The following is an 18,280-nucleotide window of genomic DNA, read 5'->3' as shown; positions in this document are numbered from 1 at the left end:
GCTCTGTACAGAAGCAGTGCCAGCATCATCGGAACCCTGAGCAGCCAGGCCAGCCCCTATACCGTACATGCACGCTTGGTCCCTTGCCGCACTCGAACCAACATGGCGCGCGCGCCGCACCGGCGCACCGCCTCCATCGCTGACCTGGGTGTGCTCACGAATGCTCGCCTGCGCGCCCCTAGTAGTAGCTTGAGTGATTCCGATAGCGCACTCTCCTATCATGAACAGGGCACCCCTGATCATGAACGTAACACACCATATCACTTGACAGCTCACGCACGCACTGACGCTGCAGCCACCTGCCCTTCTTGCTGCGCCTGCTGCGGCACCAAGGCGGCACCAGCTGCCGGCGGCGCTCCCAGCAGCCCGCCCGTGCGCCGGTCTGCGATCTGCCAGCACCGCCGCAACGACCAGGCCAGCACCCTCTGCCTCTGCTCCTCGCTGACCGTGCCCGCGCTGCTGCTACTGTGGCCGCTGCTCTCCCCCGCTGGCCCCGGGCGCTCGGGCTCCAACCCCAGCTCCTCCAGCTCCTGCGCCGACGGCAGGTCCTGCGGCCCCCACAGCGGCTCGAAGGCCGACCCGTCCACCAGCGCCTTGCGCACCGCAAATGGCGGCTTGCAGTCGCCCCGGATGGCCGTGACGCGCGGCAGGCGGGCTGCTGCGAAGGCATCGAACGCCTGCGCATGAATGGCGGCCGGCAGCCGGGGGCACCAAGTTTACACACGAACAAATTTCCAGCCGTGTCGCCTCCGCCCACAGACTCCGCCCTGTTTATAATACGTGGCGCTCGCGGTTTGCACCAGTTTGGCACTTTTTGTCAAACGTAGATAAAAAAAGCCAGCAGCACTGCCTGGCATGTGTATGATGCAGAAAAGCCAGCGCACCTGCTGGCCCAGCCCGTGTCGCCGCACGTGCGCCGCCAGCTCCGCCGCGTCCTCAAACGCGAGGTTGCCGCCCTGTCCGTCTGGCCGCCCGCTTGTGTGCACTGCGTCACCCACCAGCACCATCCCGCGGCCATTGGTCCAGCTCGCCTGCAAGTGCCAGGAGTACGTACGCAGTCTTATTCAAGCCAATCGCGCAGTGCAACAGCCAAGTGCATGTGCTCAAGCCAGTGCATAGGGGTCAGACACAACCAGCATCCGTGCTGGCCAAGGGCAACGCTTCATGGGCCTCAGCGGCAACACATGCCGGCGGTCGGCAGGCGATCGGCAGGCGATAGCCGGCAGTGCATTGCGTCGCAACGCATGGCGGTGCGACGCACTCACGTGCTGCTGCTGATCCAGCGGGTGGCAGTGCAGCGCCTTCTCCAGCACGCGGTGTGGCGGCGTGGCGGCCATGAAGGCGCGCACGTCGGGCGGCAGGTGCGAGGCCATGCGGAGGGCGCGAGCCAGAGCCACGGCCCCACCGTCATCAGCCGCATGGCGCAGAAGGGGACCTGCGATGCAGCGACAACATGGGTCAGAGATTGTCAGACACGCGTACGTGCCGGTCACGGAGCTGGCAGAAGTGCAAGGAGCATGCGCAAGGGTAGGCGAAGGGAGCTACGTTCCACCCCACTCTTGAATCATACCGGTACGCTGTACACACCTTCCGGCGAAGCGTCAACACCCTCCGCTTCCATAGCCTCGGCCTGCGCCTCCATGTACCACAGCGCCACATCCTCCCGGCAGCCCTGCACTTGTGTGCAGCATTTGGTTCCAACACATGTGAAGACGGGCCCGACCCGGCCCTTGCATGCGTGCCACAGCGGCAAAACGCACGTGCGTGTGCAACGCCAGCCCGCCCCCGGCAATACGATGCTCACCTCCCCGCCGTCACGAGTGGCCCTCAGGTCACAAGGTGGATTCCGGAACGTGAGCAGGTTGCGTGAGCCGGTGGTGCTGAGCCGATTGGCGGGCGGCATGTAGGTGGCGTTGCGTGTGAGCGGCTGCGGCGGCCCTCGCAGCGGCAGCGGCCAGTCCGCGCCCGCCGCCGCCAGCTGGGACTCGGTGGCGCTGCCCCACCAGCTGAAGGTGCCCAGGAAGGCGGGCGCCCGGCCGTCGCCCACCTGCAGGGGAGGTAGGGCGACACGGCAGAAACACGGCGGCCACACGGCAGCGAGGCCTTGGCAGTGCACAAGTGGCACATGGCCGTTTGCGGGCCGGCATGCGGCGGGGCGTCGTGAGCAAGGAGCTGAAACGGAGCGGCTCCGTGTCGCTCTGGAAAGTGATGGAGTTTCGCGGCCACGCACCGCCGCCACCTCCAGCCCGACCCACATGAATAATAGCCCATTCATCGCGCCCTTACGCACTGTTCGCCGGACGCGGCTGAAGCCGCCGTCGGCGCCTATCAGCCACTTGGCTACCACAGTGGTGGTAGCGGTGGTCATGCCGGCCTCGGTGCCTTCTGCGGCGCTGGACGCCGTAGCGCCGGGACCGCTGTGGCGGAAGGAAAGCTCGTAGCGGTAGGTGGCCGAGTTGCTCTCGGCTGCCCCTGATCCTGCAGCCCCGACAGCCGACGACGCGGCTTGGCCCTGAGGCCCCATCAGGTCAACGCACTCCACCAGCTTGTGACCGAAGTGCAGCATGCCTGCATAAGGGTCATGTCGCGGGCATGGCAGAGACTGTGGCATTGCGAGGTGAGGGGCAAGGAGGGTCAAACCACATTGTAGTAACTGCCAAACCCGCATCAAGCCATAAGCGGTGTATGGGATCTTTGCATGGGGACTGGGGCACAGGGCTTGCAATCACCTAACAGCCCTCGCTTAGTACTTCACGATAACTAAAAGCTCCAGGAAGCAGCACGCACCTTCTGGCAGCGCCTCTTCCAAAGCGCGCGTGATGTACCACCAGCGCATTTTAAGCGGCGGCAGCGCGCCCGCTGCACGCTGCGCCGCGCACATGGGCTGCATGTCAAAGGACTTGACCAGCTCGCCCGTCTCCTCGTGGTGGTGGTTAAAAGCCAGCTGGTAGTCTCCAGCCTCGTAGAAGCTGTGTGTGTGTGTGTGTGTGTGTGTGTGTGTGTGTGTGTGTGTGTGTGTGTGTGTGTGTGTGTGTGTGTGTGTGTGTGTGTGTGTGTGTGTGCGCGCGCGCGCCAGTGTAGGTAGCATAGGCGTAAGTAGCGTGCACGTATGCGCATGCGTGTGCGCGTGTTTAGGGGTAGCACAGCGCGTGTTTGTGCGTGTATGTGTGAGAGGTAGCGATGCGTCGCAAGGCATGTGCTTGTGAGAATGTGTGGCCGCGTGGCGGCCTGCCGACCCCAACCCATCTGAGTTTCCCTGCTTGTGCTGCGTCACGCACACCGGCCCCACCTGTGCAGGAGCTTTGGGCTGATGGCTTCTAGCGCCCTCAGGCCGTTCGTGGACATCTCTATACCGGAGCCTGTATCCCCGGGAAGGCGGCTTTCAAACACCTGCAGCGCGCACAATCGCCAAACACCTCGCTTGCAAAGCCCGTGGGGCGAAACCGTAGGTAGCGTGCGTGGTCAGCGAGCTCCAGCTCATGACAACAGCGCTTGCAAGTCACTCAGGAAAACGTATTACTACCATCATGGGCAAGCACGCACGCACCGCGATGGTCACTGCTGGCCCAAGCACGCGTCGAAGCGCCAGGGCCGTGGCGAGTCCCGCTGGACCACCCCCAAGTATCACCACGTCGACACGACGTGGCTCCGGGCCGGAATCTGTTACGGCTTTCTCCGAGATGCATGACATTACAACCTGTTCCATACGCGCAAGTCTGGTAACCAGGGTGCCCTGAGCTGAGCTGAGGCAATTGGGGGGACCACGCCGTGTCAATTGCAGGATGGTGGGCTGCAGACTGCGTGCACAGGCGTGGTTTTGGAGTTGCACCGCGTAGCACGATGATATGAGCGCTGTGTAGTAAGTTGTCTGCGTGATAAAGCCAGATGCCGTCGCTTGAAGCGGCTTGTTGGCCGGCAACGACCGGCGAGGAGTTAATCAACGGCGTTGATCTGCCGGTTTGCAAATGTTGCGCTGCATCAGCAACCCCTACTGACCCAAAACTGCACACCTACATTATTGAGAAGTGCTGGATGCACTGGATGCAAAAGGGTCCCTGCGATTCGCAGTTCGTGCTCGAAAGTTCACTTGCCAGTACTTGTTGCGGGCGCTTTGCTTGCCACGCCACTCCAACAGTCGTAAAACATAATAAAAATGCAGCAGCTGGCTCAGCGCCGCGTTGTCAAGGGCGCCCCCCGCAGGTGAGAACTGTTGCACGCGTTCTGTGTCCGCGCCTGAGCCGCTGGCCTGCGCTTTTCAAGAATTAATTGCAGCAGCGCGCTTCCCATCATCACCTTGCAGCCCTGCGGTGCACCGCGCGACTCATGGAGCGTTGCGCGTGACTCGCAAGCCGGTTGCGCTCGCGGCAGCTGCAACCACAGCAGCTACCACAGTGGTAGAGCCGGTGCAGACAGGTGCGCAACCGTTGGTGCAGCGAGCGGCGGCCCGGCTGGCGGTTGGCTCGCGTGCGGCCCTGACTCCCGTTCCGCTTCGGCGTCTAGGAATTCGCCCTAGGTTTGGGAGTCGCTGTCCACGTTGGTGGTGTCCGTTTCCCCCTGCCGCTTGCAGATGCAGTGGCTGCGAGCGGCGAGGGCGCTGTGGCTCCCGCGGTGTCGCCCGCCCCCGCCAGCAACACCTTCCAGTGGCACAGCGAGTGGTACCCGGTGGGCATCATCGAGGACCTGGACCCCCGGCGGCCGCACGCCACGCATCTGCTGGGCATTCCACTGGCGCTGTGGAAGGATGCGCAGGGCCAGTGGCGCGCCGTGGAGGACAGGTGCTCTCACAGGTGGGATGGTCTGGGGTCGGGCGGCCACATTACGTCTACGCCTGCAGAGCACCTCCAGCTGTATACGGTAGCTCTACCGCTGCCGCGGCCCCAAGACCGGCGCCGCCGCGCCCGCCGCCGCACCCGTGCCGCCGCCAGGGCGGCCGTACGGCACGCCTAAGGCCCGAAGGAAAAGCCGTGATTGTGTTGCGTCTGCAACTGCGGCAATAAAGCTGGGCTTTGCTCGCAGGCTGGCTCCTCTGTCTGAGGGCCGCGTGGAGAAGGACGGCACCTTGCAGTGCGCCTACCACGGGTGGGTGGAGCGCGCGGGCTGGCAGTGCCCAGGCGACCCACATCAGGGGCAACACTGGATTACGGGCCGTGGCAGATCTTGATTGTCAGAAGGCAGCTGTCCAGATCCCTATGGAAAATTGTCGGATGGGGGTGGTGTAGCGTTTGGCCGCTCACAACGACATGCTGCGGCCGCAGGTGGCAGTTTGACGGCCGCGGTGCCTGCACGCACATCCCTCAGCTGCGCAATGACGAGAAGGCGCAGCAGGTGGCGTGTGCCAGCCGCCGCTCCTGCGTGCGCGCCTACCCCACTCAGGTGGCGCACGGCCTGCTGTGGGTGCTGCCGGACAGCAGCGCGGCGGGCTGGGAGAAGGTACGGCCAGCCTGTTAAAAGTGAGGTCATGTTGTAGCTAACCCGTTGCTGACCTCTTTTTGATCATTGGGTGTGCTGAGCATAGGTGGAGGTAGTTGTGACACCTGCTGCGTGCCTGCAGGCGGGCACGGTGCCGGTGACGGCTATCCCGGAGCTCCTAGCGCCAGGTGGCTCCGCCAATGGAAGGTCCCAGTTCGGCAACTGGTATGCCCGTGACATGCCCGTCAGGTGGGTGGATGGCTGTCGTCTGCAGACGGTGCTGCACACTTGCTGTGGTGCACGCTGCCTGTACGAAGCTGTGGCTTCTCAGGCAATGCTCGGAAGGAGGCGGGAGTGTGTTAGTGGCATACTGACATTGTTCTCCCTGTCGCAGGTTCGACATCCTGGCTGAGAACTTGCTGGGTGAGCATGGGCCATCGGGCCTGTGTCGCGCTCAGTAGACCACCGCAAACTTAACGCATCAGTTGTGTATCAAGTATGTACGTGCCTTGCTACGGGGCTTTACCCTCCGTGCTTGCCGATTTGCCGCGCTCCGTGCCGCAGATCCCGCGCACCTTCCCTTCGCACATCACGGCGTAATGGTGAGGCCCTTACTTGTGTATGCCACGGGGTGTTCCGACGGCCTGGCAGCAGGCGGGGCATGCGCAGCTGTGCACCACACACCATCACCGCATCTGTAAGGCAGCAAGCCGTCAGGTGTATGGCGATGTTTGGCGAGTGACCAGGGGCAGGCAAGGCGGCTGACCGGCCCCACATATCCATACATAACGGAGAGCATAAGATAGCAGATCTTCATGTCAGCAATGACGCCGCGCGCGTACATTGCTCTGCTGAGGCGCGCACGATTGCAGTGGCCGCGGTGGTGGCGCGGTGGGCCCAACAAGGGCGAGATTGCCCTGGTCATAACCACCCGCCTTGGTTTGGCGCAGGGCAACCGCAACAAGGAGCAGGGCAGCTCCACCACGTTGCGGACTGACACCATGGGCGTGGCCGGTTTCGTTTGCGACGCCAAGCTGAACGGCCCCGAGGGCACTGTGTCCTGGCAGGCGCCCAGCCTGATCAAGTGAGGCTGCTGGCAAGCGGGGGATTCGGGGAGGAACTGCAGTGCGTCCATGGCTCACGGTGACATGGTTTGCAGTAGGCTGGGCGCCGGCTGTGAATACGTGCGCTGACGTGTGCTCATGCCCCGCAGGTACGAGTTCGGCAGCCTGCCCTTCATCACGCTGCTCTACTGCGTGCCTGCGAAGCCCGGATGGAGCCGCTTCTACTCGGCAACCGTACTGGTGGGTTTGAGATGGATTTATCTTGTGACGAGCGGATCCATGTTAAACCTCCCAGGACGGCAACTGCCTGTTGAGACCCTGTTAATGTTGATGATGGTGGACTTGATATTGCATTGTAACCACGCAGGACGCCAACGTGAAGAGCGCCATTCCGGGTCCGGCCATTGCGCTGGTCAAGCTCATCTCGAACATCCGCTGGTTCGGTGAGCCAACCAAGTGGTCGTGGCCAGCTGTGGGAGACACTGTTGGCGCCCAACATGTCCTTGATGCTGGTCTTATCTCTTGCGCTGCCGATGCCTGGTGCTGACCATGCGCCGCTGTGCCATCTCCTTCCCTTGTTTGCGGGCTGCAGACCACGTCACTCGGCGCCACCTGATCCTGGACGGCGACACCTACATGCTGCACGTGCAGGTAGGCACTGGTAGCGGAGTACAACGGCTGCCGCCACGCGGTGCGTGCTAAATCGGCACATTAGATCCGTTTCGCTGCCCAAGCAGCTGGCTCCAGGATCCCTGACCTGGACCCCACGCGCTCGCCTGCTGATACCCAGGAGCGGCTGCTGCTGGAGAAGAACAATGACTGGCGCGGCGCCTATTACATGCCGGCGCCCGCTGACGGCTCCGTGGTTGCCACCCGCCGTTGGTTCGACGAGCACGGCGGCGCCGTGCCCACGTGCGAGCCGGGTGTGCAGCTTCCGCCGCAGATGAGCAAGGAGGCCGTGCTGGAGCGCTACCACCAGCACACCAAAAACTGCAAGGACTGCAGCCAGGTGCGACCGTGCCATGTCGGAATGCGCTGACCTGATGAAAGAGAATGCTGGCAGGTGACCCAGCCGTCTCAGCAGTCTCATGATGTGTTTTCGCCGTCCCTTCCGGATCGCTTTCACTGCAGGCCCTTCGGAATGTGGAAACTGCCACGTGGCTGGCAGCTGGTGGCGGCGTGCTGGCGGCGCTGGTGCTGGTGGCGCGCGCGGTGGCGGGCCTGCCGCTGCTGGCGCCCGAGTCAGTTGCACCGGCGCTGGCGGGCGCTGTGTGCGGCGGGCTGGTGGCAGTGCTGCAGGCACTGCGTCAGCAGTTCATCTTTGTTGACTACGTGCACCAGGACAAGAAGTAGAGCTAGGGGGACTTTGCAAGCGGGGAACTTTGTTATTCTGTCTCATCCAGCTCAGGCCCAAGTGGGCCTGCGGTGGACCGGAGGAATGGCTGGGAGGTAGGCAGACTGGTTACCCGTACTAGAAGATATGATTGGTGTATCCGGCTCGTATGAGGCTCCGTATCAAAGGAGAACATGGAAGTACTGCTGTGAGTCTTGCATTCCGCATGCTACAAAGTAGTTTTGGATCAAGTACAGGCAATTGGGGCACGTCGTAGTAGTCTGCGCTCCTTATGCTAGGGCTGCAGCTGACAAAACCGGCGCACAGCTGGTGCGTGTGGCGAGTAGTATGGTGAGAGAATCATTATTGCGAAGAGGGAAATGTATTTATGTTCAGTCCTGAGCAAAGAGGCGGGTATTGACTGTGTTGGGGGCCAAGTGGCCAACCGGCCAAGCCGGCTACATTATCTGCAGTTGTCTCGGATGGAATGTTGAAGTGCCGCGTGCACGGACAAATGATTGCAAAGGTGGACGCCGCTTCGGGCGGGAGGTGGGACTTCACCCACCTGCCTTAACACTGTCCCATCGCACACCCAAGGCACCGTGAGAACGTATATCCTCTGGGAGTTGCGAGTTCATAATTCTTTTGAAGTCGCGGTGCCCAAGGCGTTGTATGCATGTTGGCGCTGTGCCACTTTTGCTACGCCATACCCTGCAGGCCTGCACGCCAGGTTGAAGACAAGTAGACAATGCCACCTCGGTACATGCACCGTCAGCGCCTGAAATGCAGCTGGTGTTCAAACTATCCGACAAGCGACAGCGGTGCACCCCATGGGTGCTTTCCTGCTATCCGGCCATGCCACGCTAACATGCTTACCCACGCTCCGGCTGCCACGTTTGTCTGCAACGGCAGCCTTCACGCATCCTGTGCACTGTGCCCGCTCTAGCCGAACCACTCATTCTTGATGTATCCATGTAGCGGTCAAGTCCAGGTCCCGAGCAGCATGCACACTCATCCTGTGCATCCATATGCACCCCAAAGTCTTGCAGTCATCCGTCAGTATTCCATCCCTCATCTAGCCGCTACTATCCCACCCTGAATGCCCTGCACCTCCCTGGCAACAATCACAAACGTAAAGACTCTTGACACAATCGACCCAAATACCATGCACAGCGAAGCCTCCTCAAGAGCTGGCCTGCTTCTTCTTGGCTATGTTCACAGCCTCTCGCTTGAGCACCGTCAGCAGAGTCTGCGAGCTCTCCAGGATCTTCAGGTACGCTGCTTCCGTCTCACTAATGACCTTGTCGTACTCATTCTTTGTCTCCGTCTGCAGGGCAGGAGCAAGCGTCGCCAGCACCGTGCAAGGCAACGTTAAGGGGTGTTGGGAAACAAATTTATACCCCTGCTTGCAGCGTAGCGCACAACCCCTCCAGCGCCACCAACAAGCATGAGCAAAGCATACCGAAGTCCTGTCCCTGTATAGAGTCAATCCCCCTGCTCTTGTCAAGTGCGCGTGTGTCTACGTGGCGGCCAGGGGCGTGTGCCCTAAGCATACCCGACCCCGACCCAGCGCGCTGCCAAACTTCTGGAAGTCTGACAGTCGCCGCCTGGGCCGCTAGCCACCCGTATGGAGGATGCAGCTTGCGTGCCAGATGCCAAGGAAGGCGAAGGAGTCCGTGCGGCCCCGCACCTTGCGCGCGATGGACTCGTTGACCTGCGCTAGGCGCTTGGTCAGTATTTGGAGCTCCTGTGTGATCTTAGCCTTCTCCGCGTCATCCTCCCGTAGCTGTTTGATGATCTCCTCGCGCTTTTCGCGCAGGTCCTCGATGCCTGCGCGGCAAAAAGCCAAAATACCCCGTTGCAGCCATGCCGCGTCCAGCCCCAGCGGGCCTCGGACAGCTGAAATTGTCGGCAGTGCTTCTTTGCAACTCACATTTTACTAGCTCATTGTTGTGGTTCTGCAGAGCTTGGCCTTGAGCAGACATTCTTCAGTCTAGGTTCGAAGTAGCGGGAGGGTGGTCAGTGAGTCGCTGAGAATTCAGGATACAGTAATCTGCGGTCTGAAGAAGGCTAGTCACAAGCAAAACAATCTCGGCTCGGCGGGGGGTTTCGGGACCGATGCGAGCGCGAGAGCCGATCCGGAGAACACTAGTGTTTTGTCTGCCCATTCTGAGCCTAAAATGACCCGCAAGTCTTGCCTCCCCTTAGATTTACTGTGAAATGAATGAATGAGCAAACATAACATACAACACAGAATGCCCCCAAGGTTGGGTGCAAAGCGGAGCCTTTTGTGCCTCGCGGGCAACACCTTACTGACGTTAGGGTTTACAGTAGCCACGTTACTTAGGCAATGCGAGCCTGCGACGTCATCCGCGCAAATTGACAGTTTGCCTGTCAGCGACAACGATACCTGCGCCGCGGACAGCTTCTCTGACTCCTTGCGGCATTACCTTGTATCAAAAGGTTCTTTGGAGCGCCAGGAAGCACACGGACTGCTTCTTTGCGGCCCTCCGGTGCCCGCAACTTTGCTAGTTCTTCGCTCTTGGCGCACGTTGCTGGCTGCAAGTTTGCATCAAGTAGGTTCCAGGTACCGCGAGACTGGGAGTGAGGATGATAGGGGTGCGGAGGTCGGTGATGATGTCGCTTTGGGTGCCGACAGGTTCTTTCGTTGGTCGCGACCAAACGTGGGTGTTCCTGGGTATATGATATATGGCCATCATGCCGCTCATTGCAAGCCGCCGAGGTTTTACGTGCGGTTTTGACGCACAACCACAGCCCGGTTTCTCACGTCGAGACGCCCACACCTGTTGCCCGCGCAGGTCCTGCTACACCCGAGCGACCCCGAGTCGTGGGCTTACTTCCCCATTCTCGTGGGCACATGCGGCGCGGTGCTCACCGTGTTATGTCTCCTGCCTGGGCTGCTGCGCCCTACGCCGTGGCTTGCAGCACTCATTCCCTTTCTCATTCGCACAGTCGGTCTCAACCTCTTGCCGGCCCTGTCACTGGCCACGCACCCAATGGGGCCTCTCTCCAGCTTCTTCGCACTTTTTTACCACAAGGCACCCATCATCATGGCATACAACAGTCTACTCTGGTGGCTGGTAGGTTCAGCAATGCACCATGTTACAGGATAGGGTGTGGCGTTGTGTGGCAGGGCCAGTGCGACGTGCTATCATATTGGCCAGAATGTCGCAGGGAGGGCACTTGGACACTGGCGATGAGAAGGAACTGACGCAAGATGGTATGTTCCCGCAACCCCTCACCCCTACCTGGACCCCCCAGACCTTGCCTCAACAGCTTGCGTGGCTGGACCTGGTATGCACGTGGGTGGCCCCGCTGGCGGCTGCCATCAATGCAGTCACGTTCACGGTGTTGGCCCCTGACCACGCGTTCCAGGGCCTGCCCTTCCAGCCATGGTCTCTGTTCTGGCAGACTCTGGCGATGGCGTGTGTCGTGACCTTCCTGCATGCCGCCAGCCTGCGCCACCTGCACCAGCACTTGCAGCGCCAGTGCGTGTTGCAGACAGCCGCCGAGAACGGTGGTGGTGCTTCGACGTCTGCAAGCTGCGGGGACGTGGGTTTCTGGCCCATGAAGCGCCCGGCTGCTGTGCCGGTGACGACGAAGGCAGATAGCTATTCCGGCAGCAGTGATAAGGAGCAGCAGAGGCCGACGGAAGCACAGGCTGCAGTGCGGTTGTGCAGTCAAGTAGCTACGAGCCGCTACTCAAGCGAGGATTCAGCGCCAGAGTTGACGGCAGCTCACCGGGGCAGCCGGGAGTGCTGCGACGGGAGACAGCCGCAGCGGCGTGGGCAGGCACAGGAGCAGCAGCAGCACCGGGAGCAGGTCCAGGAGCAGGACTTGCGCAGCTCTGTGCTTCCTTATACCGGCGTAGTGGACAGTGAGGTCCTGGACCCCATTGCCGCGTGGAGCCTGGAGACGCGCGCCGAGATTCCGAACACCGGGTGCGCAACCCCTGCTGCCTTGGTCAGCACATCTGCTTGGCTGGTAATTTGTGATAGCTTGCACGCATGTATATGGGGCTTACACTATGCTTGTTTGCTGTCAACAGGGGGGAGGTCTCGACTTTCTCGAGCGTGGCGTTCAGCAACCCGGATGACGCCAAGTGGCTGCCAGAGCCACCGGCGACGCCGGCGACCGCGCTGCCGGCAGGGCTGGGCACTGTGTCGGCAGCGCTGCCCAACAGCCTGCGGGGAAGTGCGCTGGACCAGGCGTTGCGCCTGGTACGTGCCCAGAAGCTGATGAGCTACAGCCCGGTCATGGAGTGCCGCCAGGTGCACGTGCGGCTGGAGGGCATGGAGCCGGAGCAGCTACAGCCGGGCTGGCAGGCAGGCCTGGCGGAGCGCCTGTCCGATTAGTGAGTGATCGGTTCTTAGCTTTGGTGGGAGGGGGTTGAGGACTAAGGACCGCGTCATTAGAGCGGATAAGGGGATATTGAGGTGAAGGCAAGGCACGGTATGTGCATGCAGCGAGCTTGGATAGCCTGTGCTTAAGCGCTTTGGAGCCGTCCACCTGCAGTCCAAGGTAATGCATGCTGCTATCCCGCAGTGGCTGGTGTCTCCTGAACGTGGCGGTTCGACGGGGCAGCATCTACGTCTCCTTCTCGCTCGTGCGGGGGGCGCAGAACGACGGCGACGCTGACAACACGAACGCGCAGCCCGGGACGGATGCCGATGCAGCTAACGGAAACGCTGCTGGCTTGCACTGTGGCGGCGCTGCTGCTGATGCTGCCGCTGCCCCTGCCGCTGCCGCTGCTGCTGCCGCTGCTGCTGCCGCTGCGGGGAGCAAAGATCTGGGCGTGGTGGTTAGCCCGGAGCAGCTGCTGACGCAGATGGGCCTGCGCCGGGAGCAGCTGCCGGACGGCTTCACCATGGCCGTGCAGGTGCGGTCCCTGCAGCAGTGCTATCGCTGGACACTTTACTGAAAAGCCTGGGCTTGACCGGTGCTGCTGCTGCGCTGCGGGCGGGGGTGGCTGGGTGCATTGAGCCGTGGCGCGAGGAGCGGGCCGGCGCCGCAGGCCCCGGTACAGGGATGCGCAGTTGTCAAACTTCGCACCACCTTGCCCCTGTCCACAGGCGGTGATGGATGACGGTGGCCTGCAGCGCCTGCGCTACACCCTTCAGCCCGACGGCGCCTGGGCGCATGAGACCCTCGACCGGGTGCTGGAGTCTGACGGCGAGGCGGCGGCTGCAGATGCCGATAACGAAGGCAGCCCTTCGTCGGAGCTGGGGCCCGGCAGCGCGAGCTTTGGGGGGTGGGCAACGGCAGAGGGGCCGGGCGGAAACAGCGACCAGGCCATACAGCTGCTTTCCAGCGATGAAATAGAGTTGGTTCCCAGCGTCGGCGTTGGCTGGAATGCAGCAACGCCACCGTACGGATGCGCGTCGCACACGAGCACGCAGCATATTGTCAGCAGAGACTGCACCAGCAATGCTGGGGCGGTCGTGGAGGCAACGGAGGCGCCAGATGTTTACAGTGATACAAGACTGCTGCTGGCTCAGGGCCTGCTAGGCGGCGGCCACGCAGGGGATGCGGAGGTTGTCGCGCCGGGCGATGGGACAGCCAGAGCCGGGGCTCCGGGTGCGGTTGTGAGGGAATCTGGACAGGGCGTGGTCATGTCGACGACGCCAGCGGCGCGCAGGTCAGTGCAACAGTCGGCGCGGACCGCAGCAGCAGCACCCTCCATAGCCTTGGCCCTGCAGATGCCGGACGTCCTGGTCGGGATCCCTTCGCCCGCCAACGCCGACGCGGGCACCCCATTTTACCAGACCGTCGTGGAGCTGGAATCTGCTAACAGCACGCAGGGCGCGCAGCCATGTGTCGATACGGCCACGAACGTGTTGGAGCCGCCGGCACCGCAGGCGCTGCGGTTCCGCGCGCGCCCTCTGGGCCGCATCGGCGGCTTGAGTGAGCTGCGTGTTGAGCAGGCCGTGGTGCAGCATCAGGCATCTGGGCCTGCGGGCCGAGTCGGCGCATGGAGCCTGGTCATTCGTTGCGAGCAGGCTTTGGAGTCGGCGGCCTTCCGCGACAGTGACGCTGCCGCTGATGAGGCTGGTGTAGCCGCGGGTCCACGGCCGCACCTAGTTGACGTCAGCCTGTGGCGAGGCCACGACCTGTTGGCAGCGCGCGTGGTGCTACTGGTGCCGCCGGAGTGCTGCGGCCTGCCGCCGCCGCAGCAGCCGTCTCTGCCCGCCGCCACAGCCTCGCCGGCGGCATCTGCGGCTGCGGGGGTGGGCTTGCCGCGTGGCAGCAGCGCGGCGCCAGCGAGCCGATGGGTGGGCGAGCTGTTGCAGGTGCTGCAGGGGCAGTCGGCGGCAGGGGCGCAGCACCTGCTGGTGGACATGGGGCTGCTACTGTCGGGTGCCCTTGATGAGGTGGCGGCGGGCAGTGCGCCACAGCAGGCACCGCAGGGCCGGGCAGAGCCGGGCCAGCGCTGCGGCGTGTCAGCGTCCGCGGCGGCATCAGCTGCGGGCCGCGCGCCCGGGCCTGGGTCAGCTATCGCCGGACTGGAGGCCGTGCTCAGCCGGCGGCTGCGGGCCGCGCAGCAGACGCTACTGGTGCTCGACATGGGCAGCAGCTTGCTGTCGCTGGTGCTGCAGGTGAGCTGGCACTCGCCCGCCGTGTTGGGTTGGCCTTGTGGGTACTTGGTAGTGCTCTTTGTACACTGACCACAGCCAGCTGCTTTGGCTCAATAAGGACTCACTTGCATGACTCACCTTGTTGTTTGGCTTGACCTGGTTCTGCTCTGCTCTCGACAGTTGTGTTTGCTCACTTTTCTTCGCAGTGTGGCGCCGCCAGCCTGGCCGACTACCTGTGGCGGACGCTCCAGGGCATGGGCTTCGGCCCGGAGGAGCTGCTGCTGCATGCGTGCGGCGCTGGCAGTGACCTGCCGCCCCTGCACGCTGCGGTGGCGTCCGGGGAACCGGCGGCGGTGAGCACTAACTCAGCAGCCTCGACGTGCACCTCTGAGCGTAGTGTCCTTTGCAACAGCAGCGGCAGCAGCTGGGGGTCTGTGTTCTGTGTGTAGCTGGCAGACGGTGCGCCTGTGGCCGTGACTCGCTGTGTTGAAAGTGGACACTTGCAACCGCGCAGGTTGACCTTGTGGTCTCGTGGTACCGCGCTGCCAAGCTGCCAGAGCCGTGGCTGCAGCCCGCGGCGGTTCCCGGCGCGCCGGCGGTGCTCACACCGCTGGTGCTGGCCTCCGCCTCCTCGCCGCCGGGCGCGCTGCTGTGGCACACGCTGTGCGTGCACGCGGGCGCGCTGGCGGCATGGCGCGTAACCGTCAACGGCGTCAGCGCGCGGGCCACGGCGGCTGCGGCGGGCCTGTGGCGGGTGGTGCTTGCGGTGGATGCGTACTGCACTCTGGCGCCTGCCATGGCGCGTGCTTGCGCGCTGCTGCCACTGCGCTTCAGCCTGGGCGGCGGGCTGGCGTGGAGCGGCCAGCGCGCACGCGTGCCGAGGGCGGGGCGGCCGGAGAGCATGGGACATGTTGTGGCAGCGCCAGACGCTGCCACGGATACATCAGCCGGCTGTGCTGCTGAGGCTGAGGCCCCGTGTGCAGCAGCAGACAAGGGCCGAGCCATGGTTGGCGCTGCAGCGTCATCGCCTGCGTTGCCCACCTCCAAGGGCTTTAAGTTTCTGTCGGGCGATGCGCCTGTCACGACGTCGCCGACTATGGACTTTTCCACGTAAGCTAGAGCCTGCTTGGGGCAGGCAGGCAGACACGCCTACCACTTACGGCAGCAACCGCTAGACGGCCTTACGCTGCACATGCATGAGCCAGCGAATGCTGCAACAACAGTAGGTGACCTAGTTGCCCCTTGACATCGCAGGTACCTGGCGCAGCGCAGCCGCCTGGGCAAGCTGGTGCTGCGCTGGACAGTCGTGGCGTTCCAGACCGCGTCCCACCTGCGGGTGAGCTCCTTCGTTCCATGCCAGCTGCGCGGCCCCTCTGCACCTAACCCTGTACTCACCGCCCGTTCCTGGCGTATGTCGCTGCCACCCCCGCAACAGGCCCTCACCACCGGCTTCGGCGCCACCTGCCCTGCCGCCGCAGCAACCCTGGACAGCCTGGCAACGCCCGGCGGCGCTGCCGCCGCCGCCGCCGCCGCCGCTGCGGGCTCCGGCTTTGGCGCTGTGCTTGTGCCGTACGCTGTCGCGGGCCATGCGGTGCTGCGCTGCGTGGCCGGCCGCTACTGGTGGACGGTCCTGGAGATACTGGCTGTGGTCTGGGTGTCCTCGCCGGCGGCGCTGCGCAAGCACGACCGCGCGTGCGCGCTCATCACATTGTTGCACGCCTGCTTCCAGGCATTCGAGGGCTCTCTGCTGCCGCCCTCGGGCATGAAGGCCGTTGGCGCGCAGATGGTGGCCGCTAGCGTCATCTTCAACCTGATCAACAGCTACGCCAACCTGCCCAGCATGCGCCTGGGCCTGGCGATGCGAGTGCTGGAGGCCTCGGCGGCCACGCACGTGTACGTGCGCTACGGCGTCACGCAGAGCCTGGCGAAGGCGGCGCTGTTAGCGGTGGGCGTGAGCGCCATGGGCTTCGCTACCAGCGTTTGCATCAGGCGGCGAGCGCTGGCGGGCTGGCTGGAGGAGTCGCGGCAGCAGCAGCAGCAGCAGCAGCAAGCTGGAGAGGATGCAGCGCAGCCATCGACATGCCGCAGTGCGGCTGGGTCTGATGCTTCGGGAGCTGCGGCCGGGCCGTCTGCCTTGGCTACAAGTGCAGCGGCAGCTGCCACGAGGTGATAAGCGTGTGTCACAATAGGCATGGACGTGTCAGTCAGTAGTGGGTCGGCATTAAGCCTGCAAGGGTGCAGCAGGTGCTGCTGAGGGTTTGCTGGAATCAGCACACATTACTACAGCTTGTCCACCAACATTTGCCAGCCATCTTTCAAGGCAACATGGATGGGAGTATGGTCATGCATAAATGCGCAAGCGGCCATGTTCAAGCAGCGCCTAACCCTATTTCGTGTCACACCTACTGCGAGGTTGTGCTGTAGAATGCGTGCCACGGGCCGCTTTACTGAACCTGTGTTGTGTTACTATGATCCTGCGGCTGCGCTACGCATGGCTGTCTTCTTTCGCTGCTTAAAGTCCAACATAAAGACATACTAAAGACATGGCCGCAAATGGGCTGTCCACCTACGAGCCTGTATGCTGTGTAATCTGATCGGCGCACGGTTCGCAAGTATACGAATCAAGGCATGGGTTGCGGGTCGTTCCTCTGCCAGACAATGCTACGGAGTCTGCCTACGCATGGTTAAGGCTGCACGTCTATAATGACGGCACGTCCGACAGGCGAAGTGTTGTTTCCACCTGGTGCTGGGGGTTGAGCCTGGGGTTGGTTTGGTAAGGCCTATTGATTGCAAATAGGCGACAGGTCCAAGTTGGCCGAAATGAGAAGCGACCTCGCGCGTCCATGGCAGTTGCTTAGGTCTGTTGCTTGATGCCTAGGGTTGATGCGGCGTGATTCCGTGTGTTTTGAGGACTGCTAAAATCCAAAGCCCAGGGGGCCTCGAATCCTAATCCTATCAAATTTAGACTGCAGACCTTGGGCTAGCTGTCCTCTTCAAGCTGTGAATTATGGATTGGAGTATGTGCTGTACTTGTTTGAGACAATGCTGTTATGCTGGACGTAGGAGTCCCTATGGGGCTGCCCGTTAGTGTGCGTGGTGGAGCAAACCCGTAGCTGACTGCGGGTTAGCACGGCCAGAGCTGGAAGCCGTGAGTATTGCTGCATTTCCCTGGCCCTGGAGGCTGCGGCGGTGGCGCAGGGACCTGGCAGCTGCGGCGGCGGCGCAGGACCTTGCGGCGGCGCAGGGCCTGGCAGCTGCGGCGGCGGCGCAGGGCCTGGCTACTGCGGCGGCGGCGCAGGACCTTGCGGCGGCGGCGGCGGCGCAGGGCCTGAGCCCAGCAGTGACGGCGTCCATATGCGTAGTGGAGGTGGCAGGCAAGGCAACTTGGAGGAGGAGAGCGCGGCGCCACCCGAGAAGCGGTATGGGCGCACAGGTTGAAACTTGCCGATGTCTGGTTGCGGTCTTTGCTGGCGAGCTTAGCGTAGGACGGTGTGTGGTACGGATGTATCGCTGTTTGGTTTGTTGCCTGCTGTACATGTGCTTGACAATGGGACGCGGCTGGACACATGGTGGGCGGTGCCTGTACGAACCGCCCCTGGCTAGTAACCAAGTTCTCCCGAGCCCCAGCCTGTAGAAGCGGTGCTGCGGTGCCGGGGGGAGATGTCTGGGGGGTGCTACGTGGCATCTGGGCGCTCCGGGGGACACGAAGGGGAACACGGCTCTCAAAAGAGTGCGAACTCCAACCCGGCCCCCGCCATAACCTGTTCCATACAAGCAAACACGCGAATGCTGCCAAAGCGGCGGCAGGCCCGGGGGGTGGGACCTGGTGGCGTGGGGACTCCTTCAGAGTGCCATGGTGCCGGATAGGAAAGTAAGGT

The 18,280-nt window shown here is 62.8% G+C and overlaps 4 protein-coding genes across 5 annotated transcripts; 2 read left to right on the top strand and 2 right to left on the bottom strand.

The window, feature by feature from the left end:
• Positions 1 to 3,652, bottom strand: CHLRE_17g724650v5 (uncharacterized protein). The gene is made up of 8 exons (XM_043072319.1): positions 3,290 to 3,652; positions 2,788 to 2,969; positions 2,231 to 2,568; positions 1,805 to 2,047; positions 1,588 to 1,672; positions 1,266 to 1,435; positions 885 to 1,031; positions 1 to 677 (listed from the first exon to the last, which is right to left on the bottom strand). The coding sequence occupies exons 1-8, from the start codon at positions 3,343 to 3,345 to the stop codon at positions 273 to 275; spliced, it is 1,626 nt and encodes a 541-aa protein (XP_042914778.1). The 5' UTR covers positions 3,346 to 3,652; the 3' UTR covers positions 1 to 272.
• Positions 3,653 to 3,866: 214 nt separating this feature from the next.
• CHLRE_17g724600v5 (uncharacterized protein) lies at positions 3,867 to 8,318 on the top strand. Of its 2 annotated transcripts, none has more exons than XM_043072317.1 (14): positions 3,867 to 4,200; positions 4,301 to 4,413; positions 4,568 to 4,787; positions 5,017 to 5,079; positions 5,256 to 5,430; positions 5,552 to 5,658; positions 5,804 to 5,832; positions 5,974 to 6,011; positions 6,360 to 6,493; positions 6,623 to 6,713; positions 6,841 to 6,916; positions 7,066 to 7,124; positions 7,264 to 7,482; positions 7,605 to 8,318. In XM_043072317.1, the coding sequence occupies exons 1-14, from the start codon at positions 4,154 to 4,156 to the stop codon at positions 7,824 to 7,826; spliced, it is 1,593 nt and encodes a 530-aa protein (XP_042914777.1). In that variant the 5' UTR covers positions 3,867 to 4,153; the 3' UTR covers positions 7,827 to 8,318. The 2 variants fall into 2 exon arrangements, with proteins under 2 accessions (XP_042914777.1, XP_042914776.1); XM_043072318.1 differs by having other exon boundaries at positions 4,026 to 4,200.
• Positions 8,319 to 8,320: 2 nt separating this feature from the next.
• On the bottom strand, positions 8,321 to 9,893 carry CHLRE_17g724550v5 (uncharacterized protein). Its single transcript, XM_001697093.2, has 3 exons — positions 9,740 to 9,893; positions 9,497 to 9,636; positions 8,321 to 9,133 (listed from the first exon to the last, which is right to left on the bottom strand). The coding sequence occupies exons 1-3, from the start codon at positions 9,789 to 9,791 to the stop codon at positions 8,990 to 8,992; spliced, it is 336 nt and encodes a 111-aa protein (XP_001697145.1). The 5' UTR covers positions 9,792 to 9,893; the 3' UTR covers positions 8,321 to 8,989.
• Positions 9,894 to 9,992: 99 nt separating this feature from the next.
• Positions 9,993 to 18,138, top strand: CHLRE_17g724500v5 (uncharacterized protein). Its single transcript, XM_043072316.1, has 10 exons — positions 9,993 to 10,382; positions 10,626 to 10,907; positions 11,089 to 11,768; positions 11,876 to 12,181; positions 12,373 to 12,706; positions 12,900 to 14,423; positions 14,609 to 14,755; positions 14,917 to 15,512; positions 15,657 to 15,738; positions 15,838 to 18,138. Exons 2-10 carry the CDS (start codon positions 10,824 to 10,826, stop codon positions 16,570 to 16,572), a joined length of 4,488 nt encoding a protein of 1,495 aa, XP_042914775.1. The 5' UTR covers positions 9,993 to 10,382; positions 10,626 to 10,823; the 3' UTR covers positions 16,573 to 18,138.
• The last annotated feature ends 142 nt before the right edge of the window (positions 18,139 to 18,280 follow it).

Source organism: Chlamydomonas reinhardtii, chromosome 17, assembly GCF_000002595.2.
Source record: "Chlamydomonas reinhardtii strain CC-503 cw92 mt+ chromosome 17, whole genome shotgun sequence".
Classification (NCBI taxonomy): Eukaryota; Viridiplantae; Chlorophyta; class Chlorophyceae; order Chlamydomonadales; family Chlamydomonadaceae; genus Chlamydomonas; species Chlamydomonas reinhardtii.
Note: the sequence above shows the minus strand (reverse complement) of the source record. Positions and strands in the feature narration are given on the sequence as shown.